Source organism: Panthera pardus, unplaced genomic scaffold (assembly GCF_024362965.1).
Source record: "Panthera pardus isolate Hobbes unplaced genomic scaffold, ASM2436296v1 HiC_scaffold_16, whole genome shotgun sequence".
In the NCBI taxonomy this organism is placed as follows: Eukaryota; Metazoa; Chordata; class Mammalia; order Carnivora; family Felidae; genus Panthera; species Panthera pardus.
The window spans coordinates 76,008,435-76,032,303 of NW_026526721.1; the positions used below are offsets into that span (position 1 = coordinate 76,008,435).

The following is a 23,869-nucleotide window of genomic DNA, read 5'->3' on the forward strand; positions in this document are numbered from 1 at the left end:
AACAGAAGGTCTGTGTGTTCTAATTGCATGAAGTAAACATCCGAACCTTGTATGGCGATGGCCCTACTCAGTTTTGTGGAATTCAGACCATGCCTGGAGGTGAGGTACCAGTAGGGACAGAGACAGATGAAAATAGGCAAAGAGGCAATAAGAAGTGCAAAGGCCCTGGGGCATGTTGTAAAAGGACACTGTCAGACTAGGGGTGTCTTAGAGGAGTGGAACATCAGGGGAGATAGTCACTGTCTTTAAATGTCTGAAGAGCTGTCAGGTAGAAGAGAAAATAGAATTGCCAGAGGGCATCAGAAAGTCAAATGATTGGAAACAAAGAAAAACAGAGTTATGCTACATAAAGGAAAACTTTTTAACTCTTAAAGGTGCCAAAAGAAAAAAAAACAGGAAAAAAAAAGAGGAAAGGGAAGAAAAGAGCAGTTCTTTTTTGTTTTGATTTTTTGTTTTTCGTGGTTTTTTTTTTACTTTTTTTTAACGTTAATTTATTTTTGAGACAGAGAGAGAGCATGAACAGGGGAGGGTCAGAGAAAGAGGGAGACACAGAATCTGAAACAGGCTCCAGGCTCTGAGCTGTCAGCACAGAGCCCGATGCAGGGCTCGAACCCACGGACCTCGAGATCATGACCTGAGCTGAAGTCGGATGCTTAACCCACTGAGCCACCCAGGCGCCCCTGGTTTTTTTTTTGTTTGTTTGTTTTGTTTTTGTTTTTGTTTTTCATGAACAGTGGTGATTTGCGCATACTGAGAAATACTCAAGAGAAACCGGGTAAAGGGTCTTCAGTAAGTGAGAAGGACTTAGGCCAGATATCTGACAAAAGGAAAGGAGATGATACTATAGATTCTGGCTAGGAATTGAAGATCCTGATAACCCTACCAAGTGATCCTGACCATCCCCTGGTTTCTTTCTCTGTTTCTTTGCCCACAATTGAAGCTTGATACATGGTATGTATTATAAATTCAGAGCATCCTTCTAGTTTGAGTACATTCTGGGTTCTATCAAACACACCTGGTTTTTCTTAGGTTTGATTATGGTAACTGTCATTTATTGAGTATTTTCTATGAAAAAGGCACTACAAAATTTTGAAGTAGATTATATCATTATCCCCATTTTATAGATAGGGAAATTAAGTTTCAGAGCTGATACGTACTTTGACCAAGCCACACAGCTAGGAAGAGTCAAAAACCTATTTCTAACCACCATCATCTGCTGTTGTTAAGCCTCACAGTGCATGGCCTGAAAACGTCCAAATTTACTCTCTCAAAAGTATTTGCATTTTGCTCCAGCAGCCTTTGCTTCATCGCCAAGTCCCATGCCTAGAAACTGACACAAATTCCTGGTTACCCAAGGATTACCTTGGAGATCAGCATCATGAGATTGTTGTCCTTCTCAACTCTATTTTTTTGTTTTGTTTTTTTGTTTTGTTTGTTTTGCTATTAAAGTAAGCCTCCATGACAGCTCCTACTTTCACATTCTGGGACTCAGTACCTATGTAAATAACACTTTAGACAACCTAGGCTCCCATGTCCTTGACCCCAAACTACAGTCCTCTTTCTCTGTAGCCCACTTCAATCAATTACCCCTTGGGCTTATGTCCTTTACTATATCTAAGGTATCCTCCTTTTTTAAAATTTATTTTTAAGAGACAGAGAAGGGGAAGGGGCAGAGAGAGAGGGAAAGAGAGAGAATCTCAAGCAGGCTACCCACTGTCAGTGTGGAGCCCGTCAGGGGCTCAAACCCAGACTGCGAGATCATGACCTGAGCAGAAATCAAGAGTCACTTGCTTAACCATTTGAGCCACCCAGGTGCCCCTAAGCTATCCTCCTTCTGACCAAAACAGTTCATCCTTTACACTCCTTCATTTTCTGACCCCGACTCTATGATCCTCATAGGATCTTGGAGCACTCTTCCCTCTTCTCACAGACCCACTTCCCTGCTCCAGGCTCATCCCAAGATCTCAGGCTGCCCCCACCTCAAGCCCTTTCTTTCCTTCCAGTCCTTTGACACTGCTGCACATGTGCACCTACACCTCCAACCAGCCCCGTCTTCTGCTTCCACATGTGGGCCACTGATGCAGCCGCCACAAACCAAGAGGCCATGAAGACTGACGCCATCATGAGCGTGTAGAACTCAGTCACAGCTGCTGCTCAGTCTACACTGCTCAGTGATTCCTAGTCAGTCCCTCCATACTGTCTCAGGCATTTTTCCAGACCCTCACATTTTCCATAAGCTTCTAAATCCCACTGTCTGCTGTAGACTAGATCTTCCATCTTATTTCACATGCTCAAGCTTCCAACCTTGCTTCCTCATTCTCAGCACAGAGAATCAGTTCCCTTCTACTACACGGAAGGAAGAGATTACAGAAACCCTATCCACTTCACACCTCTAGATCTAGGTTATCTGTCCACACTTTCCTCCTGCCATCATGTCATACGTGGCCATGTATGAATAGGTCATGTAGAATAGGCTATTCTATGATGTGATCTATAAGGCCAACTCCTTCTCTAGGTACGCCTGTTACACAAATAGCACATGTATGACCATGTCTCTGGTTCCTGTCTTCCTCAGGAACTTTATCAGTAGTCAAGTTCTCTCCATGTTCTTCAAGCTCTTCTAATTTATCATTCCCATCAGCTTTTAAACATGCTCAAAGATCCCTGAACCCTTTCATATGACTGCAATTACATGGAATTAAATCCTACTTACAGTGAAGGGCTTGGAACAGAATGTGGTGAAAGGGTTTGTAATTGGGTTTCAGTGGGTCTACGGGTGATGCATTAACTGATTTGGATTGTACATATCAATTTTTAAAAGTTTCTATAATTATAATCTAATACCTTTATAGGTAAAGTGTTATTTTGTAAAAGTACGATTTTTCCTAACTGAAACAGTGTGTTGGTTTTTATATCCAGCCAGTCTAGTTGAAAGAGTGCCAAGTCTGTGAGTACAGCAAAGTCTAGGCTGTCTTGCCAGCTCTGAGCGCCCTCTGCTGGCGAAAGTGGGTACAACAGTCAAAGAAACCATTCAGTTTGGTGACCGTTAAAAAACACTTCGTATTTATCACAATGCAGTTTATGTTTTCTTTCATTTCCAATATTGTGTAAGGGCTAGTTAACATGTTACAAGTAGGACTCTTGCTGACTCCATTTGTTCTCTGTATAATAATTCTGTGTTGCCTAAAACAGCAGCCATTAGCCACAGGTGACTCCTGGGCACTTGAAATATATGTCGTTTGAAATGACAGGCCTTGTAAGTGTAAAATACATACCATAGTTCAAGAGTTATTACAGGAAAAATTATTTAAAACATCTAATTAAAAATTATATTGATTACATGTTGAAACGATAATATTTTGGATATAATGGGTTAAAATATCTTACAAAAACTGATTTCACCTCTTCATTTTTCACCTTTTTATATATGGTTACTAGAAATTTTAAAATTATGTATTTGGTTTGCATTGCATTTCTACTTTACAACATGCTATAGATGCTTCATTCCAAAGTTAAAGTACCATGCATAAACATCAAAGTAGGTCCCTAAAAAATGGTTCGTGACTCATGAAATCCTCACACATATATACTGAGGGCATAAAAAGACTTGGAAAATAAAGATGGGAAAACGGGTTGCTGAGTTTTCTATCAATTTTGGAGAGACCTATTGGTGTGTTAAGTACTGAGGACCGCCAGCCAGCTCTTCTCCCTCAGACAGGGGAGACAGTGGGACGTACTGATGCCCCATTTCAAGCCTATCGAGAGGCGTCAATGGCACCACTGAGAGCTTACCTAGATGCTGGCCACGGGCTGGCAAGGGAAGCAGAGTAAGAAGTCTGTGATTAGGAAAGCAGCCACACTTCCAAACTTGGTCAGAGTTAAAAATGCCTCTTTCCCCAGGTCAGGTGTGGATGAGTGTGTCAGCGCCAGAGTGTGTGATTTAAGCCTCTCCAAGAGGGCCTCAGGGCAGTGAGAGAGTTGGAGGTGGGCTTCTGAATGGGAATTCAATTTGAGTGGAGGGCAGTGATGGGGTGAAGGAAGAGGGGAGCACACATGCTGTGTGACCCTCACTCCCCTTCAGAGAGGGCCCGACTCGCTGCCTTAGCAAAAACTGCAAAAAGATCTGAGACTTCTTTCACACACGTCTGAACCTGAGCTGTGTGGCACTCATTTGAAGTATTAATTTCTGCAAACATAATCTATAAACAACTGGTAAGTCAAAAACACACCACCTGTTTCCAGGTGGCCTCTCTGATCCTTAATGCTAGAACCTTCCTAACATTAGCTCATTCATTAGATCTTGAGTAAAACACTTGCTGAAATAACTTTCTAGACCCCAAATGGAGCTGCTCCTGCCTGGGGTGCCACATCAGCAAACCAAGAGGTAGAGGACTTTCACGTCCCTGTACATGCTCCACTTGACCAGAAACACAGTATATCCACTCAGCCAATCCCCAAACGCCGAGCCAACTATGCACACACGCTATACTCATTTACTTGTTCTTTCTCACCACAAATAATGTTGACTATGTGGCCCCAGCCAGTCAGGTATTTCCTATTTTTCGTTTCCTCGTTCTTTATTCTTAATCTTATAAAGCTCCCTGCCTTCCTCCCCATTTTGTACTTTTCCAAAAGAAGGCTCTCTGCTTCATGAATTGTTCAGGTTTGTTTGTACTACCTGAACTGTCTTCATTAATCGTTTTTTAAACACTTTGCATAGTAGATGGGGATCCAAGTTGTCAAGGTTAGAGAAGGCTTTAGGAGCCCTCTTTTCTTGCCATCCATTAATTTATTCAATGTAAAAATGTCTACATTCGGGGCGCCTGGGTGGCTCAGTCAGTTGAGGATCCGACTATGGCTCAGGTCATGATCTCACACTCCGTGGGTTCGAGCCCCGCGTCAGGCTCTGTGCTGTCAGCTCAGAGCCTGGAGCCTGCTTCCGATTCTGTGTCTCCCTCTCTCTCTCTGCCCCTCTCCCACTAGTGCGCTGCCTCTCTCTGTCTCAAAAATAAAAAAAAAAAATTTTTTTTAATTAAAAAAAAAAGTCTATATTCAACTCCTATTATGTGTCAGGCACTATGCTAGTCAGTAACAATATGATACAGTCTTAGCCAAGGCTGAATTCGGTGGGAAATCACCATTTCCTAGTGCAGCCAACTCCACTTTGAGAAAATTCTCGTATTAGAAAGATTTTGTTTGTGTCTATGCATAGAATTATAGAAGAGCCTAATGTTTGGAGAAGGTGGGTTTCGAGTGGTTGGCGCCCCGTGTGGTGGATAACTTGCTAACACTCCCTGAGGTAGTCCAGCCTAGATAGCTTCGGCTGGTAGAAAAGTTCATTTGTCTACTTTGTCTAAATCATCCTGGTGACATCAAGTGTTGACATTTACAAAGCGCTTCTCTTTTTTCTCTGGCAATGTTTTTTATTAGAGTTTGCCTTTCCTGATTTTTATCACTTTTTTTCTTTATTTTTTCTTTATTTTTATTCTTTTGGTCACTATTTCCATGGAACATTTTTCTCATCCTTCTACTTTCAATCTTTCTGTATCATAGGTTTTAAGTATTTCTCTTTAAAAGCGTATCGTTGAGGGGGCACCTGGGTTTGTTGATCATCCGACTTCAGGTCAGGTCATCTCACGGTTCGTGAGTTCAAGCCCCACATCTGGCTCTGTGTTGACAGCTCAGAGCCTGGAGCCTGCTTCAAGTTCTGTCTCCCTCTCTCTCTGCCCCTCCCCCGCTCACTTTCACTGTGTCTCTCTCAAAAATAAACATTAAAAAAATTTTTTTAAAAAGGGTATCATTGGGATTCATCAATCTGACAGTCTATTGATGACAAAAGGTGTCATTTAATTGGAACATTTAACCTATAAACATTTAATATAACAACTGAAATATCCAGGTTTGAATTTACCATCTATGTACTGGTGTGTACATGCTCTACCTTGTCTGTGCTCCTTTCACATTGATTATATTTTATTATTCTGTTTCCCTCATATTATCTTGGCAGTTTCACATTTTGCTACTTTTTTTTGTTCTTATAATGAAGATTACATCAAGCATATTCGACATATCAAGGTCTAATAAAAGTCTTTTTACCTCTTCCAAGATACTGGAGAAACTTAACTTTGCTACTTAATGGGTTCTAGACCAGCAGCATAAAAATCACCTAGGTGATTGTTAAACATGACAAATCTCCAGCACCAAGCCAGACCTTTTGATCAAAATCTACAATTTAACAAGATGATTCATATGTTAAAAGTTTAAGGAATACTGCTGTACAACATTGTTAGTTCCACTTAAATTTTTATAATTTATATACCATTTTGTGCATTTACATCTTAAACCCCTATCATGTTTTGCACAATGCTCATTTATTCATTTATATTTACCAACAAATATATTTTTTTTAATTTTCTAAAAATGTTTATTTTTGAGAGAAAGATAGAGACAGAGTGCAAGTGGGGGAGGGGTAGAGAGAGGGAGACACAGAATCCGAAGCAGGCTCCAGGCTCTGAGATGTCAGCACAGAGCCCAAAGTGGGGCTTGAACCCATGAACAGTGAGATCATGACCTGAGCCAAAGTTGGACACTTAACTGACCAAGCCACCCAAGTGCCCCCATACTTTTCATTTATATTCATTCTTTTTTGTATTTCTGACCTTTCATCCAAGATCATTTTTCTTTGGCCTAAAGCACACATACATATTTACTTTAGACTGTGACTATCCATACTTTTAGTTTGAAGGTTTATTTCCCAATCATTTAAAAAACCTTTATTATGGACATTTTCAAACATATGTGAGTAGAGAGAACAGTGTAATAAACCTGATTTACCCATTGCCAATTATTGATATATGGCTAATCTTTCCTTTCTTATATCTTATTCACTTTCTACTCCCTGACATCAGATCATTTCATCAGTGTTTATCTCTGAAGCATAGGGACTCTTTTTGTTTACAACCTGATCCCAGCATCATCAGGTGATGATCAACACCAAATACTCAATATCATCTCATGTCTAGCCAGTCTTCATATCTCCCCATCACCTTATGAATTGTGTTTTCAGTCTATTTGCAACTAGTTAAAATGTCACTTGCGTCTTATATCCCTCCCTCTGTCCAGTTTCCTCACAAGTATATTTCATTTTGAAGAATTTTTTTTGTTTTATAAAGTTTCTCACAGTCTGCTTTTGAAGATTTCAACCTTATTTGATATTTAAAATGTTCTTTAATGCCCTATGCTTCCTACAGATTAGTAGATAAATCCAGAAACTTGGTAATTTTGTTGTATTGTTTCTTCCATTTAAAGGCATATATCAAATTCTTCCTCCTTTTATGGTACCAAATGTTGGTGATCATTACCTAAATCTGTTAATTCTTTGAGGGTTGCAAAATGATCAAAATCTCATTCTATCATTTTTTTATTTGACTACCAGTTAAAATGTTCTGTAAAGGGAAATGTATTCTCATCCACTATTCATTTATTCACCAATAAGGTATAGATCTTATTAAAATAACAGGCAGGATAAATGCTCAATTATTCCCCTTATTCACCAGTTTTCAAAGACCATGGGTTGGCCCATAGCATCTGCCATAGGTAAGCAGTAAGGGTTACTTTAAGAGGATAAAGATGCTTATAAAGATGTGGATTTAAACATATTTGATGTGTTTCTATTCATTTCCATTACTATTTTTATTGATGCACAGCCTCCTATCTCTGGTTGGTTGGAAGCAGTTGACATAACTCCGGTAGTCTTTGATAGCTTCTTTGCTATCTAGTAATATAAAGACGTTCCAGGTTTATATTGTAAATTTAAACCATACCTAAAAATAACCATATCTCTATGCAAGTCTGTTTTCTTTGGGTAGGAAATATTATTTCAAAGACCACAATTTGAGTATGAAAAATGTTGCTTCTTGCCCATAGTTTCTAGGTCTCTTCAGTCAACAAAAATGGTGGAAAATACTTCTAAAAATATGTAGGTGTGTATGGAAAAGCGGGGGGAAGATAAATTCATATATAGATAAAATCATTGAAAATAGTTCCCTTCTGTGTGATTATGTACCAACTGGGTATGGTTAGTTAAGTCCATTGCTTCATTTTATTCTGACTTTTAAAGTTTCCATTTACAAAATTTTGTTTCAAAATTATTTAAAATAAGTTATCTAACATCAGATCTACGAAATTAAGTATATACCATTATGTCTAGCTTCTACATCTCCCCAACACATGTATTTCTCCTCCCTCTCTAGAGCTAACTTCAAGAAATGTTGCCACTCCATTTTTATGGTTGTTATAAAAATGCATACATATTAGCATTTCCCCCACCCCACCCCCTTTTCCAGATAAGTGGTAGAAAACCTTAATACTTTCTCTGCTCTGCTTTTCTCATTTAAAAATATGGGGCACCTGGGTGGCTCAGTTAGTTAAGCATCTGACTTCTGCTCAGCTAATGATCTCACAGTTCATGGGTTCAAGCCCCACCTCGGGCTCTGTGCTGACTGCTCAGAACCTGGAGCCTGCTTCAGATTCTGTGTCTTTCTCTTTCTGTCCCTCCCCTGTTTGTGCTCTGTTTCTGTCTCTCAAAAATAAATAAATGTTGAAAAAAAATATAAAATGAATGATCTTGGAGAAGTATATTCATGATTTAGAAAAATATTCATAGTGTATTCATGATGTAGAAATATGTTCATGAGACTTTGCTGAGTTCTTAAAAGGCAAATAAAAAAAATGCACTGTATTTAAAAAATTTTTTTAAATAAATAAAAATATATCCTGGAGGGTGCCTGGGTGGTTCAGTCGGTTAAGTGTCCAACTTCAGTTCAGGTCATGATCTTGCAGTTTGTGGGTTTGAGCCCTGGAGCCTGCTTCAGATTCTGTATCTCCCTCTCTCTCTGTCCCTCTGTTGCTTGTGCTTTGTCTCTCTCTCAAAGATAAATAAACATTATATCTGTATTATATATAGATAGATAGATCTATCTATATTATAGATATATATATGGCTGAGATTTCCTTTATTCCTTTTGACAGCTAACTAGTACTGCATAGTTCACTAGTCCCTAGTACTTAGGAAAAGTAAAATGAGATAAACTTGCGAACATTAATCAATAAAATGACTCAGTTTGTTTTTTAAGAAATTTGCCAAGAGTGACATCAGCAAGGTAACCAAGTAGACAGCTCCAACCTCCCATACCCCCACAGAAATCTCACAAACAAGCAGAAACTTTCAGAAGCAACATTGCCAGAACTCTGGAAATTAGTCAAAGGTTTATAGTAACCAAGTGAACATAGATTCAAGAAAATTTAACTTACAAACAGGAGAAAAGTGTTCTACTCTGGCATCCTTGAAGGCAACAGTCTTGAAGACAGCAGCCTGCATTCCCAGATGGGAGACTCTATTCCAAATTATTGGGTATGTCTGTTCTAATCTGACTGGGCTAGCTGAAGGAGTGGTTCAAAGTGCTCATCTCTGTTTTCCCTAACAATTCACTGAGGCCAGAAAGGCAGGGAGTATTATTTGAAAATATTAAAAAAGTAGATGGACTGTTTGCAGACACCCGAGGTAAGAGTTTACAGTTGAGACATACAACAGACAGCTTAAGTCTTAGGAGGAAACGCTGGAGAAAGTTTCTTTGTGAAATGGGAGCAGTCACCCTTATTTATGGGGGAATTTAGAAAGCCATACTCATGTCCACAGCAAAATGAATGCTCAGAAAAGACCTCAGAAGACCTGAAGTTTTGAACTCAGAGGGAACTTAGGCTCAGTGAAAATCCAGCTAAGTGTGAAAGGAAAGCTTCAGGACAGAGCCAATCTGTAAACACTTTTAAAAGAGATTTTTCTTTTTTTCTTACCTCTAGAGTTCAAGAAAATCTACATCAAATATAAGATAAACAAAAGCTAAGAAACAGACACTGTAGAGATCACAAATGAAAGGAATACAATCTCTGCAAAAAAAAAAAACAATTTGGAAAAGTCACTAGACAAATTAACTACTGCAACCTTCACCAATCAAAATGAAGAATAAAAACAAAAACCCTGGGGAAAAGGAAGAACTTGATACCCAGGGCTATCATGTTATAAAATTCAAATGTCCAGTTTTCATAAGACAAACAAAGAAACTATATGCTATCTACAGGAAACTTAATGCAAATATAATGGCATAAATAGGTAAAAGTGAAAGTATGGTGAAAAGTGAGCTGAGTGACTACACTAATACCAGAAAAAAAATACTTTAAGTCAAAACTGTTACAAGAGACAAAAAGGACATTATATAAGAGGGTCAATTTCATCAAGAAAACATTACAGTTATAAACACGTGCACCAAACAGCGCCTCAGAATAAATACAGAAACATTAAGAGAATTGAAAGAGAAACAGTTGTACAATTGTAGTTGGGAAACTTAAATTCACCACTTTTAATGATGAATACAACACCTAGATGGGAGATCAATAAGGAAATAGTACACTTGCACAATGCTGTAAACCAATCAGACCTAACAAACATATAGAGTACTCAATCCAACAACAACCAAATACATGTTCTTCTCAAGTATATATGGAATGTTTTCCAAGAGACTATATGTTAGACCATCACAGTCAAAATAAATTTTAAAAGATTGAAATCATACAAAGTATTTTCTCTGGTCACAATGTAATAAAGCTGAAAATCAAGAGAAGTGAAAATGTTTACAAATATGTGAAAACTAAACACATTTTTAGATAACCAATAATCGATAGGTCAAAAAACAAAAATCAAAAAAGAAATTAGAATATACTTAGAAAAGAAAAAAACACAACATATCAAAACTTATGATATGCAACAAAGGTGATACTCAGAGGGAAATTTCTAACTGTACTTGCACTATTAAAAAGATCTCAAATCAATAACCTAACTTTACATCTTATGGAGCTAGAAAAAAAAGAAGACACTACACTGAAAATTATTAGAAAGAAGAAAATAAAATAATAAAGATTAGAATGATGATAAATGAACCAGAGAATAGAAAGACAATAGAATCAACAAAACCAAAATTGGTTTTTGGAAAAGATCAACAAAATTGACAAAAGACTGGCAAAGAAATAAAGAAAAGAAGCAAATAACTAAAATCAGAAATAAAAGTGTGGGGGGGGCGGTGCCTAGGTGGCTCAGTCGGTTGAGCATCTGACTTCAGCCCAGGTCATGATCTTGAGGTTCACCAGTTCAAGCCCCACATCAGGCTCTGTGCTGATAGCTCAGAACCTGAAGCCTGTTTTGGATTCTGTGTCTCCCTCTCTCTCTGTCCCTCCCTTGCTCACACTCTGTCTCTCTCTCTCAAAAATAAATAAAAACATTAAAATGAGTGTGAACATCACTACCAACCTTATAGAAATAAAAAGGAGCATTATAGAATACCATGAACTACATGAAAAAATTAGGTAGCCTAAATGAAAAGAACAAATTCTTGGAAACACACAAATTACCTAATCAAGAAGAAATTGATCATCTCAACAGACCTATAAGTAAAGACTGAATCAGTAAATAGACTCCCAAAAAAGAAAAGCCCAGGACCAGATGGCATCACTATTAAATTCTACCAAATATTTAAAGAATGAACACTAATTGTTCTCAACTTTTCCAAAAAACAAAAGAGGAGGTAACAATTTCTAACTCCTTATATGAAGCCAGTTTACTCTGATACCAAAGCTAGATAAAGATATCACAAGAAAATAAAATTACAGACCAATATTCCTTATGAATATAGATGTAAAAGTCATCAATCAACAAAATGCTAGAAAAAAGAACCCCCCCCCCAAAAAAAAAAGAAAAAAAGAAAAAAGAACCCAGCAGCATGTTATAAGGATTGTACCATAACCAAATGGAACTTATCCCAGGAATGTAAGGATAGTTCAACTTAAGAAAATCAATCAGTGTTATATGTTACATTAATAAAGGAAACACACATAAGCAGATACCCACCTACACCCGCACACAATCATCTCAACTGACAAAGAAAAGGTATCTGACAAAGTCCAATGCCCTTTTATGATAAACACTAAAAACTGTAGGAATATAAAAGAATTTCCATGACAGGATAAAAGGTATTTACAAAAATCCAATAGCAAACATATACTCAATTGTAAAAGACTAAAAGCTTTTCACCTAAGATAAAAATAAAACAAGAATTCCCACTTTCACTGCTGTCATTCAACATTGTGCTATTAGTTCTAGCCAGAGCAATTAGACATGAAAAGAAATAAAAAGAACCTAAGTTGGAACAAAGTAAAACTATCTTTGTTTTCTTATGACATGATCCTATGTATCAAAAATCCCAGAGAATCCACAAGACAACTACTAGAGTTTAAAAATGAAGTCAGAAAAATTGCAGATCAACACATGAAAATCAACTGTGTTTCTATACACCAGCAAAAAAAAAAAAAAAAAAAGTGCCCCCCCCTCCCCACCAAGCCTCTGTCTTAATTGACCTAAATACACCAATTAGAAGATAGATACGGCAGAATGAATTTAAAAATATCCAACTACATACTTTCTACAGGAGATTCACTTCAAATGTAATGGAATAGGTAGGTTGAAATTTAAAAAACCTAAAAAAGACATATTGTGTAAACATTTATCAAAGAGGCACAAGTGGCTATATCAACATCAGAGAAAGTATATTTCAAAGCAAAGAAAATTACCAGAGACAGAGAGGGGCATTATATAATGATAAAATGGTCACTCCATGAAGAAGACACAGCAATCCTAAATGTGTATGCATCAAACAAGACCGCAAAACACATGAAGCAACAATATTAATAGAACTGAAATGAAAAACAGACAAATTACAATTATAGTTGGAGACATTACACCCCTCTTTTGACAAATGGTAAAACAACTAGACAGAAAATCAGTCTAGATGTAGAACTTAACACCATTAACCAACAGGATCTAATCAACATTTATTGAAGTCTCCACTCAAAATCAAAATACACATTCTTTTCATGGAACATATACTCAGAAAATATCCAGGGACCTAAAACAAACCTCAACAAATTTAACAGAAATGAAATCACGCACTGTGTGTCCTCTAACCACAAGAGAACCAAACTAGAAATGAAACAAATATACAAGGAAAATCTCCAAAAACATGGAAAAAAATCAGACATAACATTTCTAAATTATGCATGCATCAAGGAACAAGTCTCCAGGGAGATTTTTTTTAAATACATTGAACAAAACAAAGTGAAAACACAACATATAATAATTTGTGGCAGAGCTAAAACAATGCAATTTAACAAAATAGAATTTATATCACTAAATGTTTTACTTAGGAATATTTTTTTTTAGGAATGAAATAGAGCTACAAACCCAGCAGTCATCAATGAGACAAGGGAATACAACAAAAATTCTACACACATGAATTTCAGTATCTTGGATAAAATGGCCAATTCCTTAAAAAACACCAACTCAATCGGAAATGCATAATTTGAATAGGCCTGTAACTATTAATGGAACTGAATTTTTAATTTAAAATTGCCTCTCAAAAAGGATACATCCAGGCACACATGGTTTTTTCTACTGGAGAATTTTTTATAAAACTTTTACTAAAAAGAGTAGCAATTCTACACAATCTTATTGAGAAAACAGAAAAGACAAAAACCTGTATTTTTAGGAATGCACTAATATAAAATCCGATCAAAGACAGTGTAGTTACAGATCAATATTCCTCACAATAAATGCAAAACTCCTTTAAAAATATTAGCAATTCATCAATATATGAAAAGGATTATACAAATCAATGTATTTCCATATACTAGCAAGGAATATGTAGAAACAAAAATATCAATAATTGCACAAAAATAAATACTTTGGAGTAAATCTAACAAAACATACACACAGCACATATGGTGAAATGCTGGTTAAAGAAATCAAAGATTTAAATAACTGGAGAGACATACTTGTAGTCTTTTTTTGAAAGACTCAACACAGTAAAGATGTCATTTCTCCCCAGAAGTTTCATGCAATTCCTTTCAAAATCCCAGCAATATTTCTCATAGATATAAACAAGACTATTCTAAAATTTATATGCTAAGGAAAAAGAACTAGAATAGCTAAAAGAATTTGGAAAAATAGGGTGCAAAAAATCAGTCTACCCAATTTCAAGGCTTACTGTGTAGCTACAGTTATCAACACTTGGAATACTAGCAAAGGGAGGGGCACAGATCAATGAACAGAATAGAGAACTCCAAAATAGACATACACAAAATATACTCAACTGATTATTGAAAAAATTGTAAAAGCAACTCAATGGAGGATAGATGGCCTCCAGCAAACGGTGCTGGAGCAGTTGGATATCTACACAAAAATAAGTAATAAACCTTGACCTAAACTTCACCCTTTATGTAAAAACTAACTGAAGGGTCACCTGGGTGGCTCAAGTTGGTTGAGCATCCGAATCTAGCACTGGTCATGATCTGGCTCGTGAGTTCGAGCCCCTCATCAGGCTCGCTGCTGTCAGCCTGTCAACACAGAACCCTCTTTGGATTCTCTGCCCCCTTCTCTCTCTGCCCTTTCCCCACTTGTGCACTGTCTCTCAAAATATAAATAAAACATTTAAAAAAACTAACTCAAAAATGAGTAAAGGACTCTAATGTAAAACGTAAAACTATGAAACAGAAATATACATACATATGCATACACACACACACACACACACACACACACACACACACACACACACACACCAGAAAATCTTGAGGATGAGACAGAGTTGTAAAGACATGACGCCAAAGCATGATCCATAAAAGGAAAAATTTATATACACCACTTGGTACTCACCTCTCCAGGCCAGAGAAGTTCATTGTCATTTATACATACGCTGTTTAGAGCTACTGTCAGCTATACCTGCAGACACACATACTCACATACAAACACATGCCTCTAGTTCTGTGTGAGAGCCCGAGGCCGGGTGAAGGGTATGAGGGCAGAGGTTGGCAGGTGAGTTGAAGAGGCTTCCCGAGGTCAGGCAGGCAGTGACTGCACTGCTCATGAGGGCCCAGATTAGGTCCGTAATGACACCAGATAATTAAGTGTGGCAGGTGTAATTAAGGGTATGTCATGATTAACATGACCAAAACCAAATCTGTGTAGTTAAGTTCAGGAATTGGTAACAAAAGTGTGTTTTGAGAGTATGAAAAGCAAGTTATGACAATGGGATGTACAAAAGCTCACAAGAACATCCAAAGACTATTTGGTAAAGGAGGCTCATGAAGCTTGGGAGTAATAAAAATAGAGATAGACAAATTTTGGTTAGCAGTAGGAGAGTACAACCAAGAACACATGATCAGCAAAAGGACATAAACTTTCAATTGCAAGTTTTGGGGATCTAATATACAGCATGATGACTATGATTAATAATAATATACTGTATATTTGCAATTTGCTGAGCGTTCTCAAGCATTATCTCTCTCTCTCTCTCTCACACACACACACACACACACACACACACACATACACACACATACAAAAGCTAACTGTGGGAGATGACAGCTGTGTTAGTTTCATTGTGGTAATCATTTCACAAGTTATACATATCAAAACATCACATTGTTCACAATACAAATTTTGTCAAAAATAAACAAAAAAATTTAAAAAGAACACATGATCAGGAATAAGGCCTTTCAGCTGAGTGTCTAGAAGTCTTTGTGACTTTCCAGGCCCCCAGTCCTATGAGCCTACTCGTTTTCTGGGGCATCTTAAAGGAACCTAGCAGCCACTGACAGCAGGAATTCCAGAATGCTAGACCCAAAGGAGCAATTAGAGATCACCAACTCTCATTGTAATGTGCTTATTAGTGTATGTAAAAGAACAGAGTTACAGAGACTACGTGGTGACCCAAGGTCCTGAAGCAAGTTCAAAGCCAGGACTAGCACACAGGTCTCTTTTTCCTGTTGATTTCTTTATTGTACACTATGTTGGAGGTTTTGTTTAAGCACATAACCCAAATATAATGGGGAGCTAATAAGTTTTCAAACCCCTGCCCCTGCCTTGTGACTTGCAGTAATCCAAAGCTTTCTTAAAGGTTTCACCCAATTTCCAAGGTGTAGGAGGTGAACGTTCTCCTGGCTGCTTTTAAAGGGCTTTGTAGTGTGCTGCACCCTACCACACTACATGGCCACGGCTTAACACTCACTCAGCCACAGAACACAAAATCCACCCAATCATACCGGGTACCTCCTACCACAAATTAAAGGGGGCTACTTTAATCACATATTTAATTTTTTTTAATTGGCCTCTAGATATGTCAACTTTTTTCACTGTCAACTTTGATTAATTCTTCAGAAAAGGAAGGCTGATATCAACCAACTTTCTTTAACAACACCTGCACATGACTGGTGTTCCTTATGCATATGGATATATTACAGAGAGCATGTAGATTTCCTGTATTTGCCAAAGAAGAAACTAAGGCCTAGGGAATGCATTTCAGGGAAGCTAGATACCTCTTTACAAATCCTTTAGTAGTCATGAAAAATAGTATCTTATTTTTAAGTTACCTCCTAATTTCTGCAGCATCGGTTTCCATGGCATGTATATTCCATGGCATGGTTTACTCTATCAAACCAAAGAAGAAACAAACCTTATAAAGATAAAATGTTAAGTGGTAGTTGTTACTAAATCTGTTTTCTCAAAATCCATGGAATACCAGGTATAGTGCAGACAGAGCTGTTGCATTCATGAAGTCTTGCAGCATTCAGATTATTATGTGAACACCCACTTACCTGTTTTTCTCCCAGAGACATCAAACTAAGCCACCAACCACCACACACAGAACAAAGCCACTTCTCTAACCAAATTTAGATGTGGGAGTATTTGTGGAGGCCTTCAATGTACTAGGTATCAGTATGAGATTTGGGAGCATTTGTTGACAGTTTTGATGTACTGGATATCATCATCAGTGCTATTCATGGCTATAGTGGATGGAACTGGAATAACGGAAGACCCTATTCTTAAACAAAGATATATTAGGGTTACTTCGTAAAGAAAAAAAAGTAATACTCCTTACCCCAAAACTTCCCAAGTCCTTGACTGCAGTAAAGAAAACATGAGACCATTGACTTAACAAATGGATGATTTTATTAAGAGAGGAGGACAAGATTGGTGTTTGCCTCAAACATCCAGGAAAACAAGCACACAGACATATACATACTTTGGTTTAAAAATTATTCATAATATTAATGTTAAACCTGATATTTAAAGAATCAAATGGGACAGAAGTATTGAAAATAAACCATAAAAACACAAGCTTGCATAGATGAATTAATGTAGATGTACAACTGGCATTTAAGGGAGGCCTGAGCACTGGAGAGTGCTGAATGACATTACCACCTCAACCTCCCAAGACACTTCAAAGTCACCAGCACCATGTGTCTCATTGTCCTCAATGAGGTCATGAGCAGGAGCAACTTGTGCTGTATGAAGGTGAACTGAAATAGACTGTTTCCATCAGCCTAGTCCAGATGGGTATGTACATACCCACCCAGTACTCAACACCAGTCACCTTTAAGGCATCCACAGAGTGTCCCTCACAGTTTCATTTAATCTCTAAATAGGCATGTGGTTTGAGGTGGCCTCTTTGCTTTCTGTCCTCAGACAACTATTTTCCATTAGGGTTCTGCTCATTTCCATGAAGTAGCTATTTCAAAACTGCCTTTCCTTCTGGGCATGGCTACAAATTGGTAAGCACTTGGGTTAAGATCTCACTCAGTTTTTAAACATATCTACATTCCAGATGCCAAAGGGCTTACCAAAAACTCTGAGACTGTCTGGGCATTGTGCAGACAATGGCACATTGGGCATTTCCCTCGGGAAAGCACTTTTCCAAATTATATGACAAATGACAGCACCACCTGTAATTTCCTGAGCAACTTGATTTATATGAGCATACTCTTGTACTTTATAATTCAGCACCTTTTCAAAATATAATATTGTGCTGGGATGTATTCTTTTTAAGGGAAACCCCATTACAGAGAATTCTCATTGTGGAACACCATTTTTATATGCTATCTTCCCACTCTATCTCCTCATTATTTATAACACTTCATGAAATAAATAGTGGGCTGCCTTTAAGAGGCAGGTGAAAAATATAGTTATTTCTGAAAAAAGGGCATTTGGCTTTCGGTTTATAGCAAGAGCTCAAGTTATAGCCTATGGTGATTTCAAGGACTAATTCAATCAGAAATTAAAAAAAAAATTCTGACATCAAAAACCCTCTCACTAAATTTAATAGCTAGAAACTATTTTACCAATTATGATCTGAAATTTAGTGCAACAAAAACATACCCTAAGTATGCAATGTGTAATAGTATATTTCTTAACTGTCTTTTTACTGCTCTTAATCCTTGCTTTTTGGTAAAGGACATGTCACTCAAAAACCCTGTCTTTCAATTCTATTCTTTGTATGTGAACCTCAACAATGAACAATGGAGCACTAACTAAGATGCACAATTAATTCCGTCCTTATCTGAAATGTGGAAACCAGCACAGTGCTGGCTCACTAGGCTAAGAAGTTATTCAAAAAGAAAAAATATTTTCTAGCTTGCTGAGAACACACCACAGCATATTAAATGTATTAGGAATGTGTTCCTAGGCAGTATTCACAAATATATAAGGGAAGAAGATGGTTTTTAGGACTAGGAATTTCCACAAATCAACATGATTGCTTACATGATTCTGTTAGTCTATGGCATCAAATACAACTTTATAAAAACACTCTGGTGTCTTCCTTACCATAGTAAAAGTTTTCCTGGTTAATTTTCTCCTAAAAGTAATAAAATAGAAACACTCTTCACATCAACAGTTCTCTCATTTCAACTAAATGTCTCTGTTTTGGTTTTCTCCCTTTTTTTGTCAATGGTATTAAAAACACAAGAGTGTTGGGTTTAATTTTTACAAAACAATAATAAGTGACTTGACTACATAATACAACCTTTGGAAATATCTTCTACGTAGTCACTATAGAAAAGACAGTCAACTCTCAGTTACTCAGGAAGTGATAACCTAAAGAATCTGGCCAAGAAATTCTCACTCTCCTTCCACCAGCCTTTTTGGTCATGCCACTGCTCATTCACAGATTGAGAGGCAACTCAATGAAGTGATAGATCTATCAGTGTATACATCAGCCATAGCTCAGTGGGAGGAAGTCCAAAGTTTCTGACAGCAAGGATGTTTTGGGATCACCTGTGAATTTTATATCTCAGTGGAGAGTTGATAGTCATTCACATATAGGAAATACAGTACACTGACCTCAGTCAGAATCAAACTAATTTAAGGCAATACAGCTCCTCAAGACATTGCTGGCAAAAAGTGCAAGTCTCATCAGAAAAGTGACTCTGTAAGACATGAAATCTGCCAGTTTGCCCCTTCCTTTTTGACTTCTCTGGAATTAAATTTCAGCATTTCTAACCACAATTAAAGGGCAGGAGCAACAACAGCCTGGACTCTTCCCTTTCATAATCCTAAGTGTCATCAGGGACAAAGGAGATTCTCTGAAGAGGAATTTGGATGACACCTTGCCCCATACAGCATTATCAGGACAGTCTCCAGTTTGTTCCTTGCTGATCATATTACCTGTTATAAGCTAAGGAGAAAAACAGGATTCTATCAACGGTAAGATAAGCAGCTATGGCTTTAAGAGGCATGGCACCACCAGATAGGAGGAGAAAATGGGAGGGACCACTTTATCTAGTCGCTTCTCTGACTATGAGCAGTAAGTAAAGGACAAAGTACTTTGAAAATCTGTTTTTTCCTTTTGGCTGAAAAAACAGGTTTTGGTTATTTTATGATTGTTTCTAAAAAGCCGGTGTTCTAAGAATATGGCACAATATATCCAGTGAAATCTAACTGAACCGTGTTCCCTTTCACATTAACATTCCCTACACAAATACTGTTTTCCCAAGAGGGAAAAAAAGTCTTTCAGTGCAAGCAAGTTCTATTCTGTTCTCAGTCCCTCAGAAAGCTGATCACACAAGGGTCTCATTCCTTTATTTACAGGGAAGATCTTACAGCCAGTCACCATAATTATCTTTCAAGAAAATCATCACTGAATAAATGAATAATCTTGATATTCCCCAAAGTGATTTTTATACAAGGCAACACTCGTTAAAAATCAAGGCCCTAAAACGTTAACCACTGATGTGGTAAACTGAATGCACCATATTATATAGCAGGTGTTCCCAAAGAACAATTTGGCACAAGACAAAAACTGGAGAATATTTGACAGTATTGAAGAAAAATAATTCTCCGTTAAAAGTTAATTATTTTTATACTGAAAAGTCCTGACATGGATGGAAAAGTGTGGACAAGGTTAGCAATGAATTTATGCATCATCCAGTTCAGCTGCAGACCACAGAAGAGAAGAAAAGGGGAAAATGGGTCCGGTTCACAATTTTCTAGAGTTCAGTAGACCACAAGGCCCAAGGTCACACACCTTGGCATATGCTGATCTACATCCAAGTGGCCACTGAAAATCTGAAAAGGTTTTCCTCCTGGGAAACATCTATCCATATCATTCTTTTCTAATTTAGATGTTTCTCTATGATCAAAACCTGTAAGTCTTTTTGGTCGTCCATTAGTCTTTTGCTGCTTGTTGTAAAGTCACTTGAGAAAAAGTAGCTCAAAGTTATGCAAAGTCTCTTTCTAAAAATCTCAATATTCTTTTAAAGCATATGTAGCAACTGTCCAGTCCCCCATAAAGTAATCATGTCTAACAATGGTTTCACACTACAAACTTTTTCAGCTCTGAACATTTAATCTGACCCTTATCTGACCTTGCTTCTAGGCAATGAGTTACAAAAAGCTAGTTGGGGGGCAGAAGGTATACACATTCAGTAGCCTTATGATAAGGCTCCATACTGTGCTCATTCAGCAGTATTAGTGTTAATGGCGCCTCCAGAGAAAGGTATAGAAACAAAGATTTTCCAAGGCCAGAGCATTAGTTTACATCATAACATTAGAGCATAATACACTGTGGGCCTAAAAATTCAATTGTCTGTCTTCCAGCAGTAGAAAGAGGAACAAAAGAAATGTTTCCACATTTTTATAAAAATAACAACGTGAAAAGCAGAGAACACAGTGAGGAATGTTTGGCAGTTCCTTTAAACAGAGTTGTTAGTTAACTTCTATAGTCTTAAAAATAATAATTATCATCTTTGAATGACAGTAAGAGAATTAAACCAATAAAAGGAACGGAATTACTCTGATACTCTTTAAAACTGTTTGCTTTACAAAAAAAAATAAAATTAAAATATTTTAAAATTCTTAATTTTTAAAAACCTAGAAAAAAATGGAACACATTTTCAATACAGATGTTGAATTGGGTGTCACAGGGAGCTATGACCTCTGGCCACTCACTAAGACAGCTAAAACACTAATATCCAGGGGTTAAATGGCCTGACATTTTTTGAATGAATATGTCTCCAGACAGCATTTTACAATAATAAATATGATTGGATAAAGTACATAAGAGGTAAGATAAATGCAGAATTTTTAAAGTAAAACTGGTCATTGTATGAGATAGAAAAATAAACATTTATGAAATAAAAATAATTTGTTTAACTATCAAATAAAAATACATTGTGTTTTTTTCTTTAAAGTTACCAGAGAAAACTTTTTAAAACATGAAGCAAAATCACAGGGCAGACAAAGAAAAATACAGCATTACTTTAAGCCAACAAGGCCTCAGCTTTGGATACTGAAACCGCCCTCTAGAATTTGGCTAAGGCTCAGTCCTCCATTTTGTCTGCCCTTGCCTATTTCAATGAAGATTCTGCCTCATTAATTTCATCATGGTCATTCAAAGTCCTGTTTTTTTCTCTTTCCCCATTTCTCGAAAATGACTACATCTCTTAGGGTTTGTTTCTTCCTAGATCATCATTTTCCTAAAAGTTGGCTCTTTTACCCAAGTTTCTACAAAAACTTTATGAACTAATAAAGATCTTTCTCAAAACAGAAGGACCCAAATCCACTCTGAGAAACTATCCTAAACAGCTTCCTAAATTCTGCCTGACTTGAAAGACTATCTGGAAAGATAAGGCAAAAAAGGCAGTTCCAAGTGGGAAAAGAATGGATTAACAGCCTTTCCTCTAGTCACCTAGGTATCTCTTTCCTAAGCAAACACCATACTTGAATGCCAAAACGTCAGATTCATACAATGAAAAATAACACAAAGTCAAGCTGAAAGGAAATTATTTATATATGTCACATGATTGCCATTTATGCGAACTAACTAGAATGGGAAAATAAGTATTTCCACAAGGTTAGAAGCTAGACAGAGACTAGATTTCTCAAAGAGGGCATTAAAGGTCCTGTACAATGGAATCTGATGCCATGTATCACTGACAAATGCGTCGAACCAAATACCTGAATAAAGAACCATTTTATCTACTTCAACTTCATGTCGAATTAATCTGATTATTAACAGATACACAAAATATTTTTTGAGTGGCTGCCAACAAAACCTGCTGTTTTTTAAGCAGGAGGAAAACTTCAATCTGTGTCCAGAGAGAAAGATGGCATCATCGCTCATATGAATGAACATCTTCCCAACTCCAGCCACTGCCCTTGGCTCTCTACGTACAATGTAAAACAAGAGAAGGGATACAAAAGTTTTTCACTTTTTCATGTTCAATGGACTTTGCACAGCCCTGAGTTGAAATTTCATAGAATTAAACTTTTGCCAATAAATAGTAATAAATAGCCCAATACCCCAAGGCCTCAGAAAGCCTTGCTATAGAAAGCAACAGCAGAGAGAGTGTCTGGGAATGCCATCTGAGCCAATTCTCCCAAGAGGGCTTAGAAGGATATGGAAAACCGCTAGAGTCCTGGTGGCCAAAATAACATGTTTCAACTGTTCCAGATTTGTTTGTTTTTTTTAACACTTTATGGTTCTGATTTTTAATATTTCCCTGGAGAATACAAAACCAAAAGATTCTTTCTTCAATATACCATACACTAATGCACGAAAAAAGCTATTTGTTATATTCTTTTATTCTGCATTACACCCAAACATTGTATTTTACTCTGATCATTATCTCCACAAAATTCTAATTGCTAGCTAAATAAAGCCTAGTCTCTAGATACCAGTACTCCATACCTAACAAAAATGGCATTTTACAGAGCTTTTAGATACTATATCCCACGAAGCATTTGCAGCATAGAGGTGGCCAACATTCAGAAGCTAGATTTTCTTATACTGCCCAAGTGACCAGGAATAACCAAAACATTCTGAATGAATTAAGATTATTTATGGTCTGAAAAACACTTGAAGGTAAATCCCAGGAATACAAACAGAGGAAGGAAGAAAAAATTGAGCGTGGAATGCATTCTGTATCATCCAGAAATATTTGCTACAGTGAGTCCGTTTTCAAGGCAGATTCCTAGGTTTTTACTGCTTATAATGGAAACCTTGGAAAGAAGAAAAAGAGAAGAAACACCATTAAGAAAAAACCTTTAAAACTCTGTTTTCTCCCTTCTCGGGCAAAATAATTTATCTTTATCTCTATGCATTTCAAATGGTTCATGTTTTCTTTGTTCCTGATTATAAAATATATACAGAATCAATGTGTTATTTTCAATTATGTATCAAATGTATGTCAAAGACAGGAAGGCATCCCCTAAGAAGTAATGCATGTATATAAACTGAGAAAAAAAATCATGAGCTACTTTCAGTTAATCCAGTGATGATAAAAAAGCCAACAACTGATAGAAATTGTAGTGTACAGGGTTGTTTTGATAACGTTCAAACAATTCCATCTTTTTAAAAAAAGTGTTTATTTATTTATCTTGAGAGAGAAAGTACAAGCACGGAGGGGCAGAGAGAGAGGAAGAGGGAGAGAA

The 23,869-nt window shown here is 37.0% G+C and overlaps 1 protein-coding gene across 2 annotated transcripts in view; it reads right to left on the reverse strand.

Annotated features, from left to right (window-relative positions):
- Positions 1-17,087: 17,087 nt before the first annotated feature.
- Positions 17,088-23,869, reverse strand: part of CCDC50 (coiled-coil domain containing 50) — a 65,873-nt gene continuing 59,091 nt past the window's right edge. For both annotated transcript variants that reach the window (XM_019463517.2, XM_019463516.2), the window contains one exon: positions 17,088-23,437. In XM_019463517.2, the coding sequence (XP_019319062.1) occupies positions 23,418-23,437 (20 nt within the window). In that variant the 3' untranslated portion in view covers positions 17,088-23,417. The remainder of the gene's footprint in view (positions 23,438-23,869) is intronic.